At 46.0% G+C, this 25,419-nt stretch overlaps 7 protein-coding genes across 7 annotated transcripts; 5 read left to right on the top strand and 2 right to left on the bottom strand.

The window, feature by feature from the left end:
• Nucleotides 1–3,946: 3,946 nt before the first annotated feature.
• On the top strand, nt 3,947–4,954 carry E1B28_008131 (uncharacterized protein; the record flags this gene model as incomplete). Its single annotated transcript, XM_043152917.1, has 7 exons — nt 3,947–3,995; nt 4,053–4,228; nt 4,294–4,386; nt 4,445–4,541; nt 4,608–4,669; nt 4,748–4,810; nt 4,880–4,954. 7 exons carry the CDS (start codon nt 3,947–3,949, stop codon nt 4,952–4,954), a joined length of 615 nt encoding a protein of 204 aa, XP_043008200.1.
• Nucleotides 4,955–8,394: 3,440 nt separating this feature from the next.
• On the top strand, nt 8,395–9,279 carry E1B28_008130 (uncharacterized protein; the record flags this gene model as incomplete). The annotated part of the gene is made up of 4 exons (XM_043152916.1): nt 8,395–8,576; nt 8,630–8,773; nt 8,833–9,098; nt 9,155–9,279. The coding sequence occupies 4 exons, from the start codon at nt 8,395–8,397 to the stop codon at nt 9,277–9,279; spliced, it is 717 nt and encodes a 238-aa protein (XP_043008199.1).
• A 12-nt stretch (nt 9,280–9,291) lies between these two features.
• On the top strand, nt 9,292–9,624 carry E1B28_008129 (uncharacterized protein; the record flags this gene model as incomplete). The annotated part of the gene is made up of 1 exon (XM_043152915.1): nt 9,292–9,624. One exon carries the CDS (start codon nt 9,292–9,294, stop codon nt 9,622–9,624), a length of 333 nt encoding a protein of 110 aa, XP_043008198.1.
• Nucleotides 9,625–10,453: 829 nt separating this feature from the next.
• E1B28_008128 (uncharacterized protein) lies at nt 10,454–12,094 on the bottom strand. The gene is made up of 6 exons (XM_043152914.1): nt 11,941–12,094; nt 11,634–11,878; nt 11,524–11,582; nt 11,209–11,472; nt 10,999–11,154; nt 10,454–10,945 (listed from the first exon to the last, which is right to left on the bottom strand). Exons 1-6 carry the CDS (start codon nt 11,968–11,970, stop codon nt 10,722–10,724), a joined length of 978 nt encoding a protein of 325 aa, XP_043008197.1. The 5' UTR covers nt 11,971–12,094; the 3' UTR covers nt 10,454–10,721.
• A 3,970-nt stretch (nt 12,095–16,064) lies between these two features.
• On the top strand, nt 16,065–17,502 carry E1B28_008127 (uncharacterized protein). The gene is made up of 3 exons (XM_043152913.1): nt 16,065–16,070; nt 16,120–16,282; nt 16,336–17,502. The coding sequence occupies exons 2-3, from the start codon at nt 16,159–16,161 to the stop codon at nt 17,331–17,333; spliced, it is 1,122 nt and encodes a 373-aa protein (XP_043008196.1). The 5' UTR covers nt 16,065–16,070; nt 16,120–16,158; the 3' UTR covers nt 17,334–17,502.
• Nucleotides 17,503–21,572: 4,070 nt separating this feature from the next.
• On the bottom strand, nt 21,573–21,812 carry E1B28_008126 (uncharacterized protein; the record flags this gene model as incomplete). The annotated part of the gene is made up of 2 exons (XM_043152912.1): nt 21,573–21,744; nt 21,808–21,812. The coding sequence occupies 2 exons, from the start codon at nt 21,810–21,812 to the stop codon at nt 21,573–21,575; spliced, it is 177 nt and encodes a 58-aa protein (XP_043008195.1).
• Nucleotides 21,813–22,377: 565 nt separating this feature from the next.
• E1B28_008125 (uncharacterized protein) lies at nt 22,378–23,872 on the top strand. Its single transcript, XM_043152911.1, has 6 exons — nt 22,378–22,784; nt 22,840–23,003; nt 23,058–23,166; nt 23,217–23,258; nt 23,316–23,479; nt 23,534–23,872. The coding sequence occupies exons 1-6, from the start codon at nt 22,452–22,454 to the stop codon at nt 23,742–23,744; spliced, it is 1,023 nt and encodes a 340-aa protein (XP_043008194.1). The 5' UTR covers nt 22,378–22,451; the 3' UTR covers nt 23,745–23,872.
• The last annotated feature ends 1,547 nt before the right edge of the window (nt 23,873–25,419 follow it).

The raw sequence follows: 25,419 nt of genomic DNA, 5'->3' as shown, positions 1-25,419 counted from the left end.
AACCTTCAGGCTGTCGCATGTATACATCATGTTTGATGGGACTGTTAAGGTACACTCCTTTGAAGTCGATCTGGAACGTTTTGAGTCCCATCGCTACGCACATGGCGATTGTCATCCGAACAGATTCCATCCATACCACTGCCCCATAAGTCTTGTCATAATCAATCCCGAAAATCTGTGTGAAACCTTGTGCGACCCATCTTGCCTTTCTTTTCACCACTTCACCCTTCGTGTTCCACTTAATTGCGTATGTCCATCGACCACCAACTAATTTCGCTCTGGGTGGCAACTCAACAAGTTCCCAACATCCCTTCTCCATTAGCGTATCATATTCTGTCCACTCTGGTGGTCCCCATAATTCGGGCCATTTCATCGCCTCTTTGTGTCCCCCGGGAATCCAATGTTCACTATTTGTGGATGTGAATGCCCACGGGCTGTTAATGATCATTGCATGCATTCTGTCTGTTGGGTTCCTCGGACGTTTCGTATTGGTGGCCCAATCTGATTTCGATTCCTTTGCTACCCTTTCTCTTTCTAACGTCTCAGTCATCTCCTTCATAGATCTCAACTGTTTGGTTCCACGTCGTGGCCGTCCTATTTCTTCTATCAGACCTGGTTCTTGACCTGCCGGATTATGGTGTGTATTGGTAGATTCACTTGGTTCTGCGGGCTGTTCTTGCAGTCGAGACTCGCTCGTCAGTGATGTTGGGGATAGAATCAATGGGGATGCCTACGTCGGCATCACCATCATCAGTAGCTTTGTCCTCGGCAATAGGTAACGTCTGATGTGGCGTTCCCTCTTCGAACCGAACCTCCCAAGATTCCATAATGGAACATGTTTCTGGTATCCAAAGACGGTAGCCTCTTCTTCCCAGGTAACCCAACATTTTCCCCTTTATTGCTTGTTTCCCCAACTTCCCATCATTATGCCTTGCTGGTAACTTTGCCCATGCGTTGCAGCCAACTGGCCTCAAATGGGAGACATCCTGTCTTTTATTTGTCCAAAGTTGTGCGGGTACGTCATCGGGGAATCGCTTGGATGGCATGAAGTTGTCTACGTAGCAGAATGTAGAGGTCATTTCGGCCCAGAGAAATGGTGGTAACCTGGCGTCTTCTAGCATGGTACGTGTGCCTTCTATAACTGTCCAGTTTGCTCGTTCTGCCATTCTGTTTGCTGACAACAAGTATGGTGTTATCCTTTCAATCAAGATACCCTTCTCGCGACAGTGTCCCTCCATCAATTGGTTGTCTAGCTCGCCACCACCATCAATCCGAATAACTTTTACCCTTTTTCCGGTTTGTCGTTCAGCCATTATCTCATACTGCCTGAACGCATCGAGTATAGTCACCGCTTCCTTATTAGCGAGGAAGTATGGGATGCGGTATGATGATCTTCCATCAGTGCATAGTAGTAACCACGATTTCTTTCCCAGACTTTGCGTTCTAGATGGTCCCCATAGGTCCATGTGGATTCTTTCCAGCACCTCCATTTCGTGAGTCACCTTCTTGTCGAATGGCCGTCTTGTCGCTTTTCCATATAGGCAGTCCTCACACATTCCTATTTGCTCCTTTGTTGTAATGTGTAAGCCGTCAACCAGATTTTTCGATGCTAACCGCAGGATTCGTTGTGTGCCATTGTGCGCCCACCTTCTATGCCAGGTCATTATCCCGACTGGCTTGTCAAGTGAACATGAGTATCTCGCTTCCGTTTCAGGTATGTTAGTTATCCCGTACATTCTTCCCTGGAGTTCGGCACTTAGCAATATCTCTTCGCTTTTAGGTCTGCAAATTGTAATCTGGCCATTACCCCACTTTCCATGGTATCCTTCAATGTCTAGTGTTGGCATGGACAGGAGATTGTTGGTAAATGTAGGTGTATGTTTGACATTTGACAGTGTGATTTGCTTCGGATTCTTTGACCATAGAGGTACTTCTCCAATGCCAGGTATGGGGAACTCGCCTGATGGTCCCAATTGGGCTGTCTGTCCTCTGCCTCTTGTCTCTCGGTACATTGTAAAATCACTTCAGTTTCTCCAGCAATGGTCTGACGCCCCTGAATCTAGTATCGTCCTGGTCGATGGGGACACCGATATATTGTGGGAGACATATAGGTAGCATAGGGTTTTGTCTACGAGTAACAGCGGTATGTCTACACCTTCCCCTCTTTCCCGCTGACTGACGTTCACCATGCCTTCTAGAATGGCAGGGTGTGTGAAGTCATCGCTAGGATTGTATGCATCAGGGGGCGGCAGTCGTATATGGGGAATTGGTGACATACTCTCGGTCATGCTGTTTGCACTGAGAGCATAGGTATTGGCTGGAGAAGAGACAGCAGCACTAATGGCAGGCTGCGGGCTGACGGCTGAATTGTTTGAGCTAGAGGTGGATACTGACGCAGCGTTAGTCAGTTCCTTCGGGTCTAATCCTTTTGGGAATTTCCACCCAGTAGGTGCTTTTCCCTCCATTCCTCCTCCTTTAGCCCAGCACCTCGCTTTTGTTGTCCCTTCCTACAGCATATTTCACATACAGGTTTGCTGGTGAGGGACTTGGTCGAGGTGGCTGCGGCAAGGGCCTTAACCTTGGCTGTATCGTTTGTGCGTTCTCGACGGTGTTCTTCTCGCTTCACCCAAACGGCCTCGAGGTGATTGATAGCATCAGCGCTGGAGGTACCGCTGACGTTTGTGGTGACGTCGTCCCATTCTTCTGGGAATGAGTCGAGGATGATAGACCGGAATTGAGTATTGGTAATAGCTGCTCCTACATATCGGGCATCTTTCCACAGGTTCTGCATAGCCATAATGTGGTCTTCAAAGCTCTCAGTATCCTCCATTCTTTTGGTACATAGGCATTTCTCTCGAATCGATATAAGTTGCTCGGACTTCTGATCAAAATCCTTGCAGAGCTCTCGCTATATGTACCATGTGTCTTGATGTTCGTCGATCCTGACTCCAACAGGATCAATCGTGTTGGAAATGATTACCGATGCGACATATCGGTCTCTCGCATCCCATTCTTCGGGCGAAGGTTTAGTGCTCCACAACGGCGTGACCTGTGGCGGTACGAGAGTTGCGGGAGACTGCTGTGTTGGTATAGTAGTCTCCTGGGGTTGCCGTGTATCGGTATTGGTAACAATGATAGCGGGCATGGGGGAAGGGGTGGACTTGGGACGTTGAATGTCGTTGTTAAGGTATCCTAGAAGACCTTTTGCTCCTATCTGAAGCACAACTTCTCGTTTAAAAGTTGGCCAGTTTTTCCAACCATCTAGGCGTTTCTCTTCAGTAAAAATGCAGAAAGATAGGGGTGATCGCGGTGATTGCTGGACCTACGGATACTATCACAACAAAATGAAATATGATTTGATATCTGGCCAATCAAACTATTCGAAATTGTACCTGATATTATCCTGTTCAGTATTGATTTCAGATGGACAAACAGGAAAATTGATTAGAAAACTATCTCTTTGGCCGAAAAGCAGGCAAGTTTTCTGCAAATCATTTCCCATCTTGGCTGAGGCAAAATGCCGGATTTCGCCTGACTTAAATGCCGTACTGATTTTTCCGCACTAACGTTGGCTGGAGAAAATCAGTCCGGCATTCTGCACAATTAAAATCCGGCATTTCGCTTTACCCAAAATGGGAGGTGATTTAAAGAAAATTAGTCTCCTTTTTGGCCAGATAGATAGTTTCCTAATCAATTTCCCTGTCTGTTTGTCTGAAATCAATATTGAATAGGATAATATCGGGTACAATTTTGAATGGTTTGATTGGCTGGATATCAAATCATATTTCACTTGAGTGTATCTACATCCTGATTTAGCTACCTTCAGTAGTCAATTAAGCTCGAAATAATTTTTCGCTTTTCTGGTGTGGGGGGTCCAGGGGTCCTTATGTCTATGTAGGAACCTCATATGTAAAATTTTCGGATTGAACACCTCTTGCAACGAGCCATGAAGGGATTGAGTACTATTGTTGGTTCCTCGGATGGTGTAGTACAAGGTGTGCCGAGTCCGTTTCCTTTTTGTTCCATCAGCTCTTTACAGACTAAATCTTCAGTGTATCCTTGGAAAGAGTTGTTGGAGTCATCTCTCGCTTCTGGGAAACACTCCTTAACGTTTTGTGACGTTGGTTCGGGACCTGGGGCTATCGCACTTAAACTCTCCAAATCCTATAGCAACAAGTTCGGAGTTGTTCTTCAGGACTTGCCTGAACCGCTCAAGCACGCAAGGACGGTAGATTCATTCCCGATGATGCCCAACTTGTTCTTTTTTACTCACGAAGGTAAACACTTTGCAAGGTCTGGACGGCGGAGCATCCGGACGGGAACGTTGGCTTTGTTCCCGTGAATTTTTTGAAGGAATCACTGGTACCAGGGCAAGATGTGTATTTTGTGAGTTCGCTCTTAATTTTTGAAAGATCGCTACTTCATCACATCCGGGCCACGCCAGATGGGCTACATCATCCACGACTGGCCCGACTCAGATGCTGTTACGATTCTGAAGAACATCGCGAGCGTGATGAATAGCTCAAGCAGACTACTAATTCGTACGTTTATTTCTTTAAAATTCTTGCCTCTGAACCATACTTAACCTATTTCTATTTCCCCGCTAGATGATTATGTCCTTCAACATGTCTATCGTGATCAGAAATCTACTGAATCTGACGTTGAAATGGTGAAAGCTTCAATCTGATCTCTAGTGTCTGTAAAGAGACCGGACGCTAATCATAATCCCCGCTCGGGCTTGTCATAGGCCCCAGAACCACTCCTTCCAAACTACGGTTCTGGTAATATCCGGCCCTACAACTACAGTGTTGTACGTGGGCCCAACTGTCGCCTTCCATTCCGAATCACTGGTTCACACTGAAAAATCTCATCGCGCTAGACTATGCTTGCGTTGTTCAACAGTCGCGAAAGGACTCGCGAGGACTTCATAGCGCTTGGGTACGAGGATTTTTAATTGTATACTAAGATGTGCCTTCACTAAGCGGTCTATATAGGCGACAATCTGGTCTAACACTGGTTAAGATCTGGCCATTATCGGAGACTGGCCTGATCGAGTTCAGGTTAGCGAACTGATTGAAGGGACGCATCCACGGTCCGAAATGATGTAGCATTATGAACGTTACTAAATAAGCTCTTGGCGGAAAGCTTCGTCCAGAACGGACGGCTAGGAAACGCGAGGGATTCCAAACACTTCACGAAGTTAATAGTGTGCTGGGCTCTAGCGGCCGGTGATGCATGATGATCCAGTGAGCCCTGACCTCCAAACAAGTTTCCGATCCTCGCAAGAACGTTCCTGCCTCTGAGTCTGTCGGCAACGAAGCTGTGCTGTTTAGAAGTGAACGTGCGTGAACTGTATGTGGGCGAGGAGATGGGAAAGGAATAATTGGACGTACTGCCAACTTTGCACAGCGGGTTTGCTTTGGCCAGAAACCAAATGAACCGTATTGATAGAGGACAAATCACCTGAAAAGGAGGTTGATAGTGAGCGGCTTGTTTACGACAGGTCAGTCTATCCGCCCAGAACTATATGCTCGTCTTCAGCAGGTTGGGAACAAGGCCATCCGAGCTCACCTCACTTGATTCGATGTCATCAGGCGCCTTGTCCACACTTGGCCGTCTTCATATCGTTGTATCCTGGGCACTTGCAAGCCTTCAAGTTCTGATGAGCTCAAGATCGGGAGGGACCTACGTTACAGATTCAAAAGCCTTGAAGTGGTCTTGAGCGCAGTTCATAAGTAATGATACTTGGTAGCGTTCAACTCGAGATCAGCGCACGCACGCACCCGCTTCCCGTTGTGGCTATGAAACCTTGACAACTGGCAGCTGCGAATTACCGCTTTTTGATGTATAACGAGAGTATACGAACAACGTTCTATTCCGGAGAGTACCCAGAGAGATGTCCTACTTAGATCAAATCAGGTGGAATGACGCGCAAACCAGAGCATCAGTACAGGAAAACGGTTCCGCAGAGCCATCTACGAGTGACAGACCTTATGAGATTGTCAAAGCAAGTTGGACCATAACTGTACAGGCGCCTCGCATTTGAACTTTGAGGTAAAGCTACCCAGATTGTATCGTTGCGAGGTAACATGGCTGTTATTCAACAACCACATCACTCGGGTGCGTGAAACTAGGAATAATAAAAGACGTAAATAACATAAGTACACTTCTGTCGCCCGGCCAGTTCTTGGAATTTGCAGGACGACGGACACGGTCTCCATTGTCTAGCGAAGGACTCACTAAAAATAATGGATCCGGGTTATAGTCGGTCAAGAATGCCTAGCGGCCACGAAAGGAATCTGACATCGTTTGCATCAATCAAAGGCTGTAACGGGTTGACGTTTTGGATACGTTAGCTTACCTATCAGCGATTTGGATGGATCAGGTCACTTCGAGCAGCGGTACTACCGGAACCAAGAGCCTCATGTCTGAGGTCGGACGATCTCACCAGCTGTCGCCGCGAGATCTCTCGCCAACTATAGTCTCTCCGTTTTGCCAGAAGCGGTGTGATTTCTCCTGGCTGAAAAGCCAAAGGCACGTAAGCCAGAAACCTTGTTGAGTGGCTGAAGGTTTATCGCCCAATTTTGATATCAGGTGATGGCGAGCTTTTCGACGAGATCCTGCAGGGGTTCAACTTGTGCTGTGTCATCGATTCCTACCGAGGGGAACAGCAAGTGGATTGCTACCATCAATAGCAGCAACGGCGAAGAAAGCAAAGCTTGTGAATAGCAGGTGGAGAAAGAAAGGTCGTCGGAGGGACGGAATTTGTGAATCGATTGTGAATGAAAGGCGTCGAGAATCGGGATCGTAGAGAATGCCCGTATGTTTGGAGTTAAAGAAACCCGTGTAGTCTTTGAGCAAGTTGACTGTCAGAAAAGACGCTTGAATGGTTGATGGAATGGATTGCCACGCGTCACGCCCAATGAGGTTTCCCCGGACATTATCGGACATTATCGGGCGGTCTTTGACTTCGAGTGCTTGTCCCGATAATGTCTGATACGGTTCACTGAAGTCGGAAAAAACCTGAATGTTGGTCTGGTTAAGGACCCTATCCGACCTTATCAGACGTTGTACGACAGTATCGGACTCAGCTTTCTGTACTAATTTTTCACCCATAAATTCACAATTTTTTCAATTTTTTCTAATGTTGTCTGAATTATCAGATGCTATCATAAACAAAACAGATTTATACGATTTGATTGGAACCCTGCTCTGCATCATCTCCGTTTTGCCATCCCCAGTCTATTCCATCAACCACGACAACAGCGTACAGAGTAGGGCGAAAATAGACAGATAGGTGGGAATGCATAGATTAGGGAGACGGAATGGAGAATGGAGGAACAGGGAACACAGGGAGGGAGCCCATGCGAGGGAAGGGTTGGACCGGCGAAGCCATAAGGAGCGTGTGGACACACAAGTAGGCGCATGAAGAACGGCATCAAAACATCCATCTGTTGTGGAGTAGACGACAAACAAGTCAGCGCTGGGCAACCCACCAACAAAAAAGAAAATGATCACTCACCAGGATAACAAACGGCCGCCGACTCTGGAATATCCTCGCCTTATACGCTTCAACCGCTAAACTTATGCACCACAGCTGAACGAAGAAATTCATACCTATCTGCGCAGCCAACTATCCCGAAATCTACAGAAGTTGTTAGCATGAAGCGGTGCATCTTGAGAGTCGAAGACACACGGTTTTGTTTCTATCAAAGAACATTCACCTTGTTCATAGTTCCCAGTTACCATCTTGCTAGTCTTCTCCCAAGAATCCCAGGGGATCTTAAGAGAGGGGAAAGGAAACAGACAAGAAGCGAATGGAAGAAGGTGGTGGTATGAGGAAGAGTTGCGCGGCACGTTGGTTAGGGCAAAGGGTTTGGAAAGACCTGCTATTCCCACGCACAGACTATGGTTTGAACTTAGACAAAGTTTTGGCGGCTGCCCACTGTACTTAGAAAGGGCGTTAGATTGTTTTTTTACTCACCCGGGCATGACTGGAGAATTCTGTGCGATGGATGCGGATTCAAAAGAAAGGTACGACACATTACGACGTCATTGTCACCATGTGTCCGAATTTTTCAGAAAAACTCTAAAGTTCACTGAATTGGAACGATAACGTCCAATAATGTCCGATACTGCCCACGGACACCTCACTGGGCGTCACGGGTGACACAAATTTCAGATTCCGTCTGGCGCTGCCGGGCCGATCAGCTGGTCCAGCACGTGCATGTCGCTTTTGTATTTTCTTCATTGTTCATTGTTCTTTGTTCTTTTTGTCTTCGTCCTGCTATTGTTCTCCAAGCTTTGGTTATGGCCGGGATGCAAATAAAGTCATTGCGTGGCAGTCATTCTCTCCAACTTTCCCTCTTCTCTCTCACCCGAACCCCATAACAGATGGCCAACCTCCACTCTTACCACGATGAAGCTGGCAAATCTTCATCGCAAACTAGTCTTACTCAATTCATTTGTGAACGGAAATTTCGTCGTGGTGCCGTTATTCGCAACCGTGTATTTGAAAGCAGCGACATGAATGAAGAAGCTATTACTTACGATGAATTCTGTTCACGGTTGGGAGGGTAGGTCTTTACCTTCATTTCATAAAATCAGAAAACCCTGACGTTCCTTACAGAGCATCTAATCAACAAACCGAAGCACATATGGCCGTGGAACGGGACGACGAAGATTCTTCTCGAGATATGAAAACGCATTCTTATGTTCAGAGATGGCGCAAGAACATCAACTTCAGAGTAGAAATTGGACCTCCCGTTTCTCCGTACGTTTAATTACCGCACTCTCTCTCAGTGTCTGATAATTAATTCATCCCTGATAAAGGCTTATTGCGACTGAATTTCCGTCTTCCCCTGTGGCCGTCATCCATCCATCCTCTTTAAGAATGTCATGGACTCCCAATTATGACGTTGCCCGAATGGCAATGACATCTTCTCCCGAACTCGCGAGCCCCTCGATGGTCGACAAACCCACCCGATTCTATGATCTTTACGATGCCGAGCTCGAACAACTGATAGACGAAGCCTCCGAAAGCCAGTCTTCATCCGGGACTTCTGACTCAGACACGATCTCGGTGTATGTTCCTCCAGGTACGTCCCATCGTTTGACCTGTATCGTAGCTTCGGCTGACTGTGGTTCTCTGCAGCTGCTACAACGTCAACGCGGCCTCAAAGCAAACAGAAAGCTCTAAAGTCCGCCATGCGATGGCTTCCAAAAAGAATCAAATACACATTTCTGTCTACGGCTGCCGGCCGTAGCCTTCGACGTTGAAGTGATGATGAAATGAGACCGGCCCCTCGAAGGGCAACCACAGACTGGTGGGACATTCTTTACCCTGATACTGCATCATTTTGTACTTCTCTCCTTTCATCGATCACCCTCATTTCGATCACTCCTTCTGACACTCCCAAGTTTAATCCCGACTTCCACGCTCTACAACCTCAGTCCTACGAATACACTATCGCACTAAAGGACTACAGGACCGTTGATTCGCTTCAACGATTGTTTTTATTGTACCTCTCATGTCGAGTCATCGCTTCTTTGTACTTATACACATACCCAAATCACCAAACTTTCGACAGCTCTGATACTCGTAACAAAAGGGGAATAGTCTGATGACTGTAGACTGTTCTTATGGTTGTCTGGAGAGGATGTATAAACTCCCCGATTGCTCTATTGTCATTCGGAAGTTCCGATCGTAAGTAACGTACATACCATTGGAATACAAGATACAGATACAAATCGATTTCGTATTGTTCGAGTCTGTTAGCAGCCCACCTGAACTTCAATTTTAGGAAAGCACTCAGAGTAGAATATGTTCTCCCGCCACCCGGTTGCGAGGATACGTACATTCATAACTTGCGAGCCGAACGGTAATATGATGGAACATTGAATATCTTGAAATGGCCGAGTTGTGAAAAGTTTTTATTGAACAATTCAATCACCCTCGTCTCTTGGATTTTCCCTCGCTCCCACCTTTTGAACGATCAAGGAGGCGAGCGCGAACAATATATACCGTAATCACTGCAGATCTGATGCTTATACATACATTCAGTTCTTTACTTCGAGATATCGCCCTTGAGGCCTGTGCCTTTTAACCGCATTAAAATTGTTTGATATTACAGACACCAGTACTGTAGTTAAGTACATACACAATCATCTTTGAAGGATTCTGCCAGCCCCGATTTTACCTTTTCCGTAATCAGTTACAAGAGTACTTGGTGCGTGGTACCATCGAAGATTCGAAACGCGGCGAGACCACACTCGATTGGTGCCAAGCGAGGTTTGTCGTGCGACTAATAAAATCTGGGTTTCCGGCCCTCGGTCACTGTGCCATTCCGATGTTCGCATCCATGTAGGGACAACAGCATGAGATCTTGCGAAGTATTGAGTCTATCCTCGTGGGTAAACATAGTATCGACTGAATTTCGAGGGCTCGATATTCAGAGCGTTGGACGAAAGTTCCATTGATCATGAAGTTCCAAATTGTGTGTGGATCTACTATTCGAGCAGTATTGTAGAAATCACGAGTACTTATAATAAACGTAAATACAACATATGTATACTAGTAGTAGTCCGGTTGACAGATGTCAAGTTGACAATCAAGAAAGATGCTCGACTTGACTACGATTCCGAAGTATTTTACGTTCATAAATCGAATGTAGTGACACCTCGTATTCACCTACCCGCGCTGTAAGAGCATTCCATTACGCCTAAGAATCTTCCACATCCATATCCATCATACTTCGGTCAGCTACTTGATCCTCCGAGGGCTTTAGGGGTGATTGTGGCGTTGGATTCCGAATAGGCTTGGTGCCCGCATCTGGTACGGTTCTCATGGAGGCTGGCGAGGGGAAAGATGAGCCCGGTAAGGAGGATACCTGCTTCTTCGAACGTCTGGAAGGATTGAAGTGTTTGCAATTTGGACAGACATATTCTAGGGTGAAGTGAGAAACCGGTAAGTCAGGAAGTAAACAATGTAATACGCACGAGTGTCCTCCCAAACACTTTCTTTCACCAGACCGTTATGGGAAAAACACTTTTCGCAAATCAAAGCGAACCGTGCGGGGTCTTCGTCTCCTAGAACGACATCCGCGAGCTTGTCGAACCATTGCTTTCGCGGTGGCCCAGGAGGTGACAAGACAGCTAACGAAAAAAAGATTAGCGCAAGAATATGGAGAGTGACACACGGAGGCCTACGGGACAACTGTGTTTGAAGACCGGTCGAAAGTGGAGTTTGGAGTCGCCCGTTCGAGGGCACATTCAAACGAGGCTGTTGGGGTGTTTGGGCTGGAGTGGCAGCCTGTGCTCGTTGCTGAGGCGTCCTTTGACGAAGTGGAGTCGAGGGTGAGCTTTGTTCATCGTAACGTTGAAGGAGATCGCGTGTTGAATAGTAATTGGTTTTCTTCTTTATTTCTTCGACTTTGGCTCGTTGTTGCTTCAACAACTGTTGAAGTGTTTTCTCTGCAGATCTATAAGAACGAGGACAGCGAGACAAAAGTATCAACTGCTCACCTTCAGCATCGCCAATACGAGTATACCATATTTGTACGATCCGGCGGATGAAGAGGATGCTACGGCCAGAGTGAGCAGCTCCGCAGATTATTGAGAAGAGTCTGACTCACACGATTGGGCCCAATACAACAGGTACACCTCGTACCGCTCTCTGGACCGTCCCACCAGTATATCTCCCAGGCAAGACACGCGTGTACCACAACGCAACATACGCCGCCCAGCCTGCCAACGTGTACAACGTCACCAGTAGAGTCGCCCTCCGTTCTCTAAGGCGAATTTCCGAGAGCTTCACTTGACGCTTCTGGATGTCCATCGCTATTTTAGATAGAATAGAATCGTAGTCCTCGTCATCTTTCTGCAAAAAAATGAACACGCTCATCAATATAAAACGATACTTTGGAAGACGTTGTGACCTACTTTTCGAAAAAGCTTGGTTAAGAATGACATTGTGGAGATTAAAAGAGCGAGTATGAAGTCGAGGGAGGGTGGTTGGCCGCCAGCAATGGGCTATAGGGCGTGGCACCGGTTGAGGGCGGACGTCGTGGATGGTGACGAGGAAATACACGTGACGTGACTTTGCCACGCGTGACGCCTACCTTTGTCACTTGTCAGTTCCTGTGACGGCGAGCGACAAACCCTCTAGTTCCGCTGACCCCATCATCCTCCGCGTCCTCCGCGAACGCTTATCTGAAATCGTCAACACAACGGAAACTATACGGTAAATCCATTTTATAGCCACGTGGAGCTTAGGGTGCATGACATGTATCATCGTGTAACCTTTAATTCAACACAGCAACTGCAAATCTCGATCACTCGACGCAAAAATCATACGCGTACGGTCATGTAACCCCAGTGAAAATCGACAATATTATCGGCCTTTGTCTACAATTGTCGGGTAAATTTTAGTGGCAATAGTTAGGATACCTCTGACAATGGTGGAAAACGGTAGCTCGACCTTGTCCCGCCTATTGCTCACAAATTGTGCATCACACCGGGTAAAAATCACATCATTAATTTGTCTATTCCCCGCTATTCTTGGTGATTTTAGGTGAAAACATCCAGTCAATATCTGGGATAGGTCTAACAATGGTGGAAAACGGTAGTTCAAGCATAATCCTAGCTATTGCCTTGATTAACATGAAAACATGTCATTGAATAACTATACGAGTAAAATACATGCATAATTAATTTAATTCACTAATCGTACGATATTGCTGCTGCCAACTGTCGCCCCCAATACTTTCTTGTACCCGCCCCCTCCAACCTATGCCCTAAATAAACTGCCCATCCTGCTCACGAATCACCCAAACTAGAACGAAGTCCGCTGCATTCAGAGGGGTTGAGTTTGCATTTAGTACTGTGCATGTATGGTTCTGATCAGCATAAATTAGTAACAGAGATACAACGATACCTACAGTCAGAAATCACAGATTGACAACTCAAAACATGGTAACCTGGTGGGTATGAAGGGATATCAGAACAAGAAATATGTGTAAGGCAAGGCTACACACCTGTTCAGCAACTAAGGCGACAACATGAGCCTGGACTTGAGACAAAGGGCGAAAGTTGAGCGTGATGGTGGTGGTATGAAGAAGAGTCGCGTTGCATGTTCAGGAGGTTTTAAGTTAGAATGTTTGAAAATTCCCACGTGGCAGAACAGCATGCTGAGCTCCAAATTCACTAAGTTCACATTTTTTACACTTGTTCATGTGGGCGGCTACAAACTCGGTGAAAAGAATAGACAAGAATAGGCAAGAGCAGCTCAGTGAGGGCATTGTGGTTTTGTTGTAGGGAGGGTTGGTTGATTTCACATGTTCATGCGCCCATCCATTGAGTTCATTCATGCATGCTGTCATAAATGTTGTTCATTTGCCGAGTGTTCTCATTGCTATTAACTGCTATTTACTGAATGATTTACACAGTTCTTGTTGGGCGCAATCTGGTGCAAAGCACTAGCTACAAATCGTTGCAGTGCCATAATCTTGTTATGAGAATAGGTTAGAAAGGTTGAGTATATTGTCTCAGGTGCGATAATTCCAAGATAATTCTATGTCACATGCTATGAGAATATGACAAAGACAATATGACTTTCAGGTGGGGATTTCCCCCAGGAAATTAGTCAGCAATTTAATCTACTCTAATTCAAAAGGAAAGAGTGAAAAAAGTACAGCTATACATTAACAAGCCCTTGGCAAGTCCGGCCACTGGCCAGAAGCAGAACATACTTAAATGCGGTGAAGTCAGGTGTATGCCATGTGGGCGGCTACTGTATAGGCGGCCGCTTCACATATTTCACCAATGTTGCACCGTGTTCAGCGCGGATGCCTCAAAGTCAAGGTCAACTTGGTGTCAACATTGGTTAGCCGGTTATGGATATATATGGGTGAGGAACAGAGTATTTTGGGCGCATTATGGAGCACTAGCTGCAAATAATTCATCTGCCATAATACATGGTACCGAATAGGTGTGAATTCCCCAGAATATTGTCGATTTTCACTGGGATGTAACCCTGGAGCAATCTTTAGAGGATGGTATGATTCTCAAAGCGCAATATCAAGTCAACATTCTTTGAGTATCGGTTGTGGTGTCTGCGGCAGTAGGCGGTACGCGGCAAGACTATTAGGACCAATGTAACGCCCTAGTATTCCGATATACTAGTAAGATCTCTAGTAAATGCCACGTTGAGTGAGTGCCAACAGAACTGTTTCATAGTTATAACAGCCACATCGCTGACCGTCGACGCCCATTTTTTGCACAACACTAAAAGATTGTATCGCTCTAGTCTACTAAAGAATACTAACTCCAAAGTTTCAGGAAGTTATTTTGGTCCTAGTGCCGCCTCAGGCACCAAAACGGATACTCTAGAAATTATATCATCCTCTAAAGGTTTCGCTAACATGGCTGTATAATCTTTGTGTCGATTGCTCACGATCTGCAGGTGCTACGGTGACTTTCAAATGTTCTAAGGGACATGTCCATGTGGGGAATAAAGTGTTGCTGCGCGCCCTAAATTTTCGCCCAGATGGTTCTAGGTCCATCATTCATAAAAACTCTCACCGCTCACCTCTTATCAAATCCCGTGGTAACTCCTTGATGAATTTATCACGGGCCTACTTAATAGATGGCAGCGCTACTAAATCCAATCAGTAATAACGGACTTTCCGGCTAAAATGAAACACGGAAACTTGTAAGATTGTCAGGCCTGGACCCTAGTACAGACGATTTCTACGGACTCGCTTTCGTAGAGATACATAATATTCCGTCATCAGCTTTCCTTCTACAACGGTGGAGATCTGGGAATCCCCTCGCAGTGAGTGAGCCGGAACCGCCTTCAATACTTTGAGCAAGTTAATGATTTCGTGGAACTCTGCCAAATTGAACAACATTTCAAGACTTTGAAGGCTCGTGCACGGAAGATATTCTCCCGTGATGATCGTTGCCACCATCACCTTATTTTACAGCTTACGACACAGATCGAGACGCCTAATTCGCCTTTTTTCCTTCCAGGAGGTGACTGTACCTGTTCTGCTACAATATCCTGTGGGCGGTCGGACATTGCGGTTTTCCATCCGGCGGTTAGTATTTACAGATGCTGTATGTATAGTAATTTAGAGATCTTGTTCTCGTTGGGAGCGTATTTACATCATCTTACTACCGGCTGCAATTATGGAATCGACTAACGATGTTGGGCCTGTGGATTTTCGTACTAGTAACCTGTCAAGCACACGAACAAAACGATCTACTCAGAATCATTTGTTGTAAGTTGGGCCTGTGGTGATTTTCGTACTAGTAACCCGTCAAGTACACGAACAAAACGATCTACTCAGAACCATTCGTTATAAGATAACAACTGGCTCTCAAACTCAACGACCACGGTTAAACTGAACCTTCGCAATTGCCGACCGCTACACGACGCGCGTACATAATTATAAGTAGGATGCTTTGATCGGGTGTACATTGTAAATGTTGCAGCCGTGGCATTTGATCGATTGATCAATCAGGTCCAAACATTTTGTATTGCCTGACTCATCCCCACGGGACCCTTCTGTACTACAAAATGGGGGCGCCGGGCTCAACTTTCAATCTCGGTTCTTGCCGTCTGCAAAGGCTCAGTATTCCAGCTGTGTTATGCTTACCTCGGGATCCAATTACGACAGTTAAGCTCAAAACAGCACGGGATTTCTCTGGGCAGGGATCCAAAAAAGCCATGTTCAATTTGATGGGCAACCAATTAGTTCCAGCGGAGTTCTTCATACGTAATAATAATAATAATACCGCTATACAGCTTGTGTGACATCTACGTCCCCACGACCCATTTCTCTAGTTCTTTCATTTCCCGACGGCTTCGGCATACCTAAAATGCAGGTTTAAGATTCTTGTTTAGGAGATTTTACTTTTATTTCATTATTTTATGATTATTTAGGGTCACAGCATCTTGATGGGGAGTCCAGATCCAACTAGTTTGCAACTAACCATCATTACCGATAAACGCCTCTAAGGCTCTCGGTTAAGAACCTGATACGGCGTATTTTCCCCATCACCTTAAAGTAAGTTTCGTTGTTACTTTATCACGCGTCGGCTCTTATAAAGTCGCAGACATCTCCGAAAACCTCCAGTTAGACCGCCCAAATCACCATGGCCGCCCACACAGATGTACTCTCAGGCTCACAGTACCCATATGTAGATCGTCATGGTCAATCACATCCATATGCTCGGAACGCGCCCATAAACGGTAACCCCTCAAATGACTGGAATTCTGGTGCGTGTTATACAGAGTAAAATTCCCCTCCATTGACATTCGCCGCCTTCTAGGAAACCTCGACTCATACAACTCGTCCTATTCACCTTACTCCATAAAGCCCTCCTTCCAAACACAACGACATCATGACCAGCCGCTGGACTCGACCAACTTCGGTGGATGGTCTCATCCCATGGGAGATCAAACACAAACCCACTCGATGTTGGCGGAATCTTACGCGCGAGGATACCCACAACATTATACTCACGATCGCTATCCTGCTCGCTACCCAAGAGGAGATTCGTATGAGTGTGCTCCCGACCAACATCTACTTTTCGCGAACGACGTTAACTCTCCACAACAGCTTTTACCAAAATCGTCGTCCAGCTCCTGGGTCCAGAATAATTCTTCTTGTTCCATCTCTCCCCAACAACGCAGCCATCTCTCACGCTCACATTCAACGCATTGGTTTGCTGCAGATCAGTCCCCTGGTTCGGCTCAATGGAATGACATACTACCCCCCACTATTGATCTCTACGAAACGAAGCCTGGTATCCAGAGTAACGCCCTCGAGGGATGCTCACCTCTCTCTTCAATTTCGTCCCCTTCGCCTTCCCCCTCCCCCGTACAACTACCGTCCACTTCTGCTTTCTCAAAACAGATGATATCGCGACAATCGAGCTCTGATGGAAAACCATCCACAAAGATATGTTCACACTGTCGCGCGACTTCGACACCTCTATGGCGTCGGGATCCGAATACTCAGCAGCCGTTGTGTAACGCGTGCGGTCTATACCTCCAACAAAGAAACAAGCTTCGACCGCAAGAGCTTATTGACGCCGATATTGATGATAATAGCTCCGATGCTTCAGCGGGCGACGGTACAGGTCCGGAATGTAGCCATTGTCATACGCATAACACTTCGGTTTGGAGACGGAGCAAGACAGGTGAACAGCTTTGTAACGCGTGTGGGGTTTACTCCCGTCTAAGGGGGAAGGATAGGCCTCTTTCCCTGAAGAGGAACAAGATCAAACCTCGTACTAAGCATGCACCGGTCCCGAAGCAGTCATAATCGGTAGTTCTTTTTCTCCTCTTCAGGGATGAAAGGGTTTTTGGAGTTATATATTGTATACCTTGACAGAAAACTGTAGAATAACGAATACCTGCATTAATGATGCCCAAGAATCTCAATGTATCACTGTTACTTATTGTATTAAATTACAGTAACCTGCTTTACCACCCGTTGCCTTCGTGTGCATCGACGTTGAGCGTGGTGTCGGACAGTCCTTATTGAATGTAATGACTGCGGAGGTTACACGACGCGGCTGAAATAAAGGGCAGAAATTCAATACAATTCATCGTGGGGACCTGGAAAACCTGTTGAATAGGTCTACTAATAGAAGCGCCGAGTTGACCGTATAGCCCAGTCGCACTGGTTTCAAGTGAAATGGGAAGTGTTTGGCAAGTACAATCCAAACGATTGATGAGTACGACGAGGGACGCTTTTATCGTGGGAGTTGCGAACCGTCATTCAACTCGGATATACGGGTCCTGTCACTGAACGGATCAGTAGTGCATCAATATATGGAGACTTGTTTGAGATGGAGTTGCAAGGTACTTGCATACTTACTTAGCATTGTACCATTCTGAATGCAAAACGTGGACGACGAACCCGCAATAGCTATGTCACGGTAGTAGGAATCGTAAGAGATGAAGGCATAAAGAATTTTATCCACCATACACATAGTACACCATGAGGCTGCTACCCAGTTATCCCGTCGGTAAACAAGGCGTTATTCCAGATATAGTTGTCTGTTCTCAGAAACTCAGCCTGACCCCGAAGAGCGAATGGAGAGTTCTGTCAAGTTTGGCTCGTTAGTTCGGAGAAGCTGGGGAACTCGATTACAATCATAATCATCCGTTTGTGGTGTTTGCGCTTAGTTGATGTTGGTTTGACGAATGAGGATTCCGGGTACCTGTCAGAATCTGTCAGGACGACACGATGCAACTCAAGACCGTCTACAGGAATATACAGTATGCGGAGTTCGCATCCCATTCATTTATCTTAATAAACAGAGGGTTAAACGGAAGAGAAATTGACAGATGCCCGTGGCCCACTTACTCCGAGTACTGACTGGTTTTATATCGCATTTCCCCTCTTTGACAAAGGGCCAAGGCCTTTTTCGAGGTCCGAGCACGTTCCAAGTTTGAGTAGGCCTTTGGCCCCATTTCATATTTCACGTCGTCGATCTTGATTGGGCCTGCTGCGATGATGCTAGTCGTCAATCAAACTTCCCTGTGTTCGTTGGATGTAGGATTTAATTATACTCATTGTGTATTCGAAATCATCCAATTCCGTATACGATACAGAAGATTGTTGGTCGTAAATTGAGGGCACGAAGTTGTGCGAGCCAGTGGGAAGGAACTTATCGTTACTGGAAACGCAAGTTAAGACGAGATAACAAAAAGATGGTCACCTGATGTAACTCGGAGGACCGTTCATGAAGCTGTCGAGCGTCCCGGGTGTGTGTCGTCATAACGCTGGATATTCCGTTTAACCTAGTGGAAACCAGCGTCTCCACAGAACAAGCCTATGTTTAGTGACAACCTTGGGGGCGTATCATTTCTGCGATCGCGGATCTTCTGTTACCAGGGACAAAGATGTAGATCGGTGTGCCAAAGCGAATAGTGACCAGTGACCGATCACCATATACTATCGAGGTAAGAACAACTGGGAAAGGGTTGAAAGATCATGGATGGAATGGATTTTCCAGAGAATTTCGGGCCGTGGGTATTGCCAGGAAAGAGTCGTACTCTCGAAGGTTTGACGAGGAAGACTCGAAAATGGAGGACAGGATTCCAGAATCAGTAACGACCGAACGCAGGTGTAGAGCTCTAACCTTCAATGTCGACTGAGATGGAGAAGATGAAACTCGGGCGATTCAGAGATGCGTATGATAATGTGAAGACTTGAGAGGGTTGGCAGGGTTTCTTGTAACGTTCCAGCTCAATATGTCCTAGCTGGTTCATGCTATATTTGAAGGTTCAAGTGTCCCGGAGGCTCATTATTCTCTCATGAACCCATCCGTTAATCGTTAAACCGCTAGGATGCGGCAGTGCATGCATCTGGCCAAGCGCCATGTCTCGATTGAACTGGCTGGAAGTTTTAGAGGAGCCTCCCGTTCAACTTTCAACAATCAGTCGTAGAGCCACAGATTTGACCTTACTTGGCTAGTTGGGTCGAGGGAAAAGAGTCAAGGCCACGAGGAACCGAGCCAACTGTGCTAGGATAAAACTAAGATCATCCAGATTCCACGTATCGTCTATGCTTGAGAATCAAGCCACTCACATTCGTAACCGTATCATGATGGTTTAGTTGGTAGTAGAGTATAGCTGATAGAAAAACGCTGTGAGTCTAGTGACAACATGGTGGTCTCCGCGTGATGTGGCATGTGCTGTCAGACGGTATCACCGCGGGACCGGCCGGTTGGAAATTCGGCGTAATCGGGCATTAGACCTCTAAGCCTGCCCTCAAGGCTCAAACCGTCATATGACCTTGGTTGTACTGTCGGCACTGTCTTCGTAATCCAATCTTTCCTTTTGCTCAGTCAATGTGAACGGTGCGGCGCGGTTTTATTTGGCTTATTACATTTTCATTCCTCCGTTGATCATCTCTAGAAACTTACTGTCGTGCCGGATACATGGTAGCTTGGGTGGAACGCGAATTGCTACGGGCCATGTTTTGATACGGGCTATCTTTTGGTACGGAAATACTAATAGAGCCTGCAGGCAGTGATTTAGTGTATCAAAATCCTGAAGTTCTGTTTCGTTATGGGTGAGCTTTCAACTTTACGAATTCGTGAAAAACATGGGACGAAGAACTTACACACAACCGATCACACAGCTAGGACAAACCCCTCCACTGGCATTGGAATAACGTCGACCTATCCATTTGTTCAAATGACATTCTTGCATCAATGCCTCTCGTGGGGAACGTTGAACGTTTCTCGCAGGAATCTTTCTGTAGAAATGTAACTTGAACTCCTCGACCAACTTTTTACGGCGTATTGAAGCCGTCGTCGTGGGTTAGTGTTTTCGGCCGTCCCTTGGGATGTATACTCCCTAGTGTTATGTCTACTAGTGCCGCAACCTACGCCCGAACATTGAAACAGTCGATAATGCCGCATGTCATGTTTCACGTTCATACGTTTGGGAACCATTTGGACAACTTCGTGGTAATCGAGGTGTACTAACGAGGTATGAAAGTTAGGTCAACCAGAGATCCTCCAGAACACTCGCAACTTTCTCTCTGTTGCAAATAATCCACCAATGTAGCTTCAATCTGTCTTGACTGCCTTCGTCCAGCTTCGTCAATGGGGTCGCTGTCCCGTCAGCCATCCTGATGGTGTGTATGGTACCTCTCGGGTGGAAAAAGTTCCCGCTGGAAGTTATCATGCCTATGCCATCCGTGGAGGTATCGTCGCCTATGTGAGTAGCTGCGGTGGTAATGGTCCTTGCGATAATTATCGAGAACAGTTGAGCTCAGCAGTTGCGGGAGGCTCAATGCGGAATGAGGTGGGGCATGGGTATGTTTGGATCATACTGGAAGCCCGCAAGACTTACAGGTAAGGGTCAGTAGGATTCAGTATTTGTGCTAATGGTGCCGGGACCGGTTTCCAGGTTATTAGGTGGTTCACACTATGCTATTGGATGTATATTTTGATTGGAATTTGATTGGTTATCCGGTAAAAATGTAACGAACTTCGTAATTTGCGGCAGTCATGCATTTATGATTTTATCAATTTTCCGGTATGAGTCGGTTCAAATTGTTGTAAAAACCAAACACTTCAGGTTAAGATTCTAAAGGGAAGAGATGATAATTTTTAGTGACACGGGTAGGAAACGGAAAAGCAAGATAATCGCCTAAGACTTACCCGTGAAACGAGAGATCCACACATCAAATCGTAATACCATTCCACAGCGGTCGAGATTTGAGGACTTCACGGACGCCCGAGCACCAAACTTCAAACGATTGGCAGTGCTTACAAGGATTCCCGGGACCGTGATATTCAAGTATGTTTTCAAAAGTTTCCAACGAGCAAAAGTCTCGCTTTGCAATTTGCCGAACAGCTTTGATACGCTCATCCGTAGTGTCACAGGGAGAGCGATAATGAGTGCAGGCAGAATTCTGAGATTTTGGCTGCTCCTGCAAAGCGCTTTGATATTTTTTCTCCATGGCCTCGTAACTAGCTTGGTACTGGAGCTAAACAAACTTATCTCAGTTATTGGCCAAAAAAATCTGTGCTTACGCTTACCCGATCGCGAATTCCTTCAAATGAGTTGCACCAAACTTTTCAAGCATATAAACCGGGAGAAATTCGACCGTTCTCCGGGCGATAGCGTCGATTCCTTCCATATCACGGTGGATGGCTTTGAATCGCAGAGCCTTAACCGCATCAGTTTCTGACGTTTCCGATAGAGATCTAAGGCAGTCATAGTGTAAGAGGCTCATGATACAACCCTCTGGGGAATTGAACGATACATACATCATTGGTAGTTTGCACGCAGAGAGGGCGAAATAGTTACAATATTTATCGGCCACTTCTGCAAGGTCAACTAGGCTGTCGATATCGAGGGTGGTCAAATCAGGCGCAGGATTGTTGTGGGTAAACTTCAAGAACAGTAGAAGAGTATCGCCCTTGTCGGTAAGAGGGACAATCTCAGGGGAGACCAAGTCCTTAAGAGTGGTTCCAGCCTGAGGAAATCCAGCGGCGAAGAACTCGAGGTTTTTACTATGAGCTCCTAATAGCCTGCCATCCGAAGATTTAAGAATGACATCGACTGGGATAGTGCAACCTTCGATTGCTATAGTAATTCGTGGACGGTGAGTGCCAGGATTATTGGACTTTCAGAATGCAACTGGCCTTCGCAGGATGTTGAAATAGAGGGAGAGCTGACAATATTACCGCAAGGTAATTTAGCCATTATACGTGTATCGTCCTAGCTTGAGATGTTGGGGAAAGAGATAAAAACACTGGGAAGCCCCTGACTCGTTTTGGTATATAAGTCACGGGACTACGCCGGCAACGAGGCTGTGTAGCGGACATCTCCTGTTCCTCGCCCGTCATGTTACCGCCTTCCTTTTCCTCCATAACCAACACAGGCACAAGCACAATACGTGGAATTGCGTATGTCAGAGCCCACTATTGAAAAGAAGGTCATTCTCGTTACTGGCGCGACTGGTCGACAGGGAAGGTCCTTCATCAACGCGCTGACGGCTTCAACAGACTCGGGTCCCCGCTACCATGTCCTCGCTCTGACTCGGAACTCAAAACAGCCCAGTGCTAAAGGTATTACCTCAGAACATGTCGCAGTCGTTCAAGGCAACCTCGATGCTCCCGAATCCATACGAAAAATATTCGAAAATCAAAAGAACGAAGGTCAAGCTATTTGGGGTGTATTCTGCGTACTTGCATTTCCTGGACTCGGTGTGAACGCAGATGGGGAAGAGAAGCAGGGAAAGGTTCTTCGATTCATACACTGAAGCTCGTGTTTTGGCTAATCTCTCTGGCAATCAGATGATGGCAGACCTTTCGTTGGAGTTCGGGATTTCGTTTTTCGTTTTTTCATCTGTGGAACGGGGCGGAGAAGGTGCAGACGATACGATGATGGATGACCGCTTAGCAAAGATACGGATTGAGAACCATGTGAAGCAGCTGGGAACGAAAGGATTGAAGTGGTCGTACGAGTGTTTCCCGTCTTGTTCCTATCTTCGTTTTTGACCTTCCTTCAATAGGATCCTCCGGCCTGGATTCTTCATGGAAAACTACGAGGGAACCTTGGGTGCAATAACGTTCGGTGTACTGAAGGCTGGGTTAAAACCAACTACGACGGTTCAGTTGATTGTACGATCTGTACTCATTGGTTCCCGTTTCTGTTCTCAAGATTTCCACAGGCCATTGACGACATTGGTCACGTCGCTGCGGGCATTTTCAACGTAGGTTTCTTTTGCGATGTTGTTAAAGTCAAGCTAATTGGTTTCTTATCTAAATAGGATGCATCTTCGTTCGAATCCCAGGTTGTAGTCGTGGTCGGTGATATTTGCGATACCTTGCAACAGGAGAAGGCTTATCAGGATGTCGTTGGGCGGCCAATGCCGTCCATTCCCGCATTGCTTGCCCGAGCGCTCATATCCCTGAATAGCCAAACTAAAGGCCTGTACGTTCCATTTTTGTTTCGCTGACGACGTGATATTGACAGTTCTTGTCATAGCATCTTTGATATGGAGCGGGTACATAGCGCTCGAAGTTCTGAGACTGCTGGAGGGGAATATTATATGCAACTTGATAGAGCAAAGCGGGCATACCCTCATATGAAATCTTTTGCAGAATGGTGTCGGTCTCGCGAGGATAGAAGGACGTCTAGGAGAGAGAAGAATTGGAATGGTGTTTCCCTGGGCAAGTTACTTAAGGGAAGACAGTAGTGCTCTGTTTCGGGTGATGACCCTTGGAGTAATATCCCATGGTATTCTTCCTTTTCTTATTATGTATTACCTTCTACTATATATACCTTGAAAAATTATCTATTTACAAGTACATCCTTGGCTTTGACAGTCCAATGATGGGACTATATTCAAATAAAATACACCTTGTTGGGGTGTTCATGTTTTGAATCCTTATAAATATGCCTACAAGTATTCAAAGTGGTTCTCATTTTTGCCCCAGACTGACGGGATAGAAGGGGAATTCACTGCAACACCAGCCCAAATCACCCTATATAATATTTACCTACTGCAGTGGCCACAAACTTATTCAGCACCTTGTAAGGCACCCACCCTTTACTGTAAGCAACTCTTAAGTAAAGGAGCCAAAAAGTTCAAGTTTCCAATGGCTTCTCAATGTTCCATGTCAACATAACATTGTTGGGGCCTCAAGAAAAGATTTAGAAAAGATAATTGATACTGCATTGAGTTACCACAAGCGATTTGGTTTTGGAACCAAGTCAGCAGCACCAGTACAACACTTATTCAAGCATTGTTGTTGCTCAAATGATAGTGTTTAGCTTGTATCTAGTTGAACATTGACTACCAGCTTCTGCTAAAATTGAGCACAACAGCTCCCAAATGATCTTCTGAATGACTTGAGGAGCTCAAAGTGTGTCTTTTCTTTGACCATTGTGAACTGTAAAGCAACTTATAGATAAAACTGATTTTGAGGGTGTGAATGCTGGAGGCTTCTTGTCAGGAGTCAATCCTTGGGTGAGGCAAGCTGACAATTGAAGGGGGGAAAGAATGACTCCTAGGTAGGATTGACCAGACAAGAGTGAAGTTCTACTGTACACTTGGAGTACTTATATACTACACTACTTAAGGGGTAAGGGGTTGAGGGGGCAGGGACCTCCCTATCTATGATGGTCTACAGCGATCGCAAGTTGGACAGAGTGGTCGACAGTGAGGAGCCGAAGGAATCGAAGGGAGGATGATCACAGAGATCGAAACGATCAAGCACGATGTCACGAATCGAGTTCCTGACGGCCCGACTCGCTTTGGCCAACCCATATTAAAATTCCCACGCCCCGCATTTCAGCAGTGTCTATTTGTGTCGTGCATTAGTCCTGATATACCCGCCATAATTTTCTTTTCAAAGTTTCTCTCAATTCCCCTCAACCCACATCTTATCCCTAATAAATTGTGTCCCAAGGACTGACTACATATGGAATTTATCCACTACCGCATGAAACTATGGTCCCTTCCCATATGGTGTGAGGTCAGTGTAGGTCCTGTGTTACCTCACGACTCACACCAGTCATTACTGGGATTTCCAAGTCATCTCTGCAGTCATCTCCTCAAGATGACAGTCACTACTCTGTCACAGTCATAGTATTCCCCATACTAGTCATTTGTAGTCATCCTGTACCTAGTTCTAGTCAACCTATAGTCATCCCTAGTCATCTAGTAGTCATAAAGTCAGTAGAATATTCTTTAGAACAGTACTATTTTCTGTATAAAAGGCAGACAAGTTGCCCAGACTTGCCAGCCTTGTTATTTTGCCCTCTTGTACCTAGTTGTACTCTCTCTCTCTCTGCAATTGTAGTCTCTACTACTTGCTATTCTTCCTCTCTTGTGTGCCACAAGCATTCTCTCTTGCAGCCAGCCTCTC

This window comes from Marasmius oreades, chromosome 5 (genome assembly GCF_018924745.1).
Source record: "Marasmius oreades isolate 03SP1 chromosome 5, whole genome shotgun sequence".
Lineage (NCBI taxonomy): Eukaryota > Fungi > Basidiomycota > Agaricomycetes > Agaricales > Marasmiaceae > Marasmius > Marasmius oreades.
This window is presented reverse-complemented; position numbering and strand designations above follow the sequence as displayed.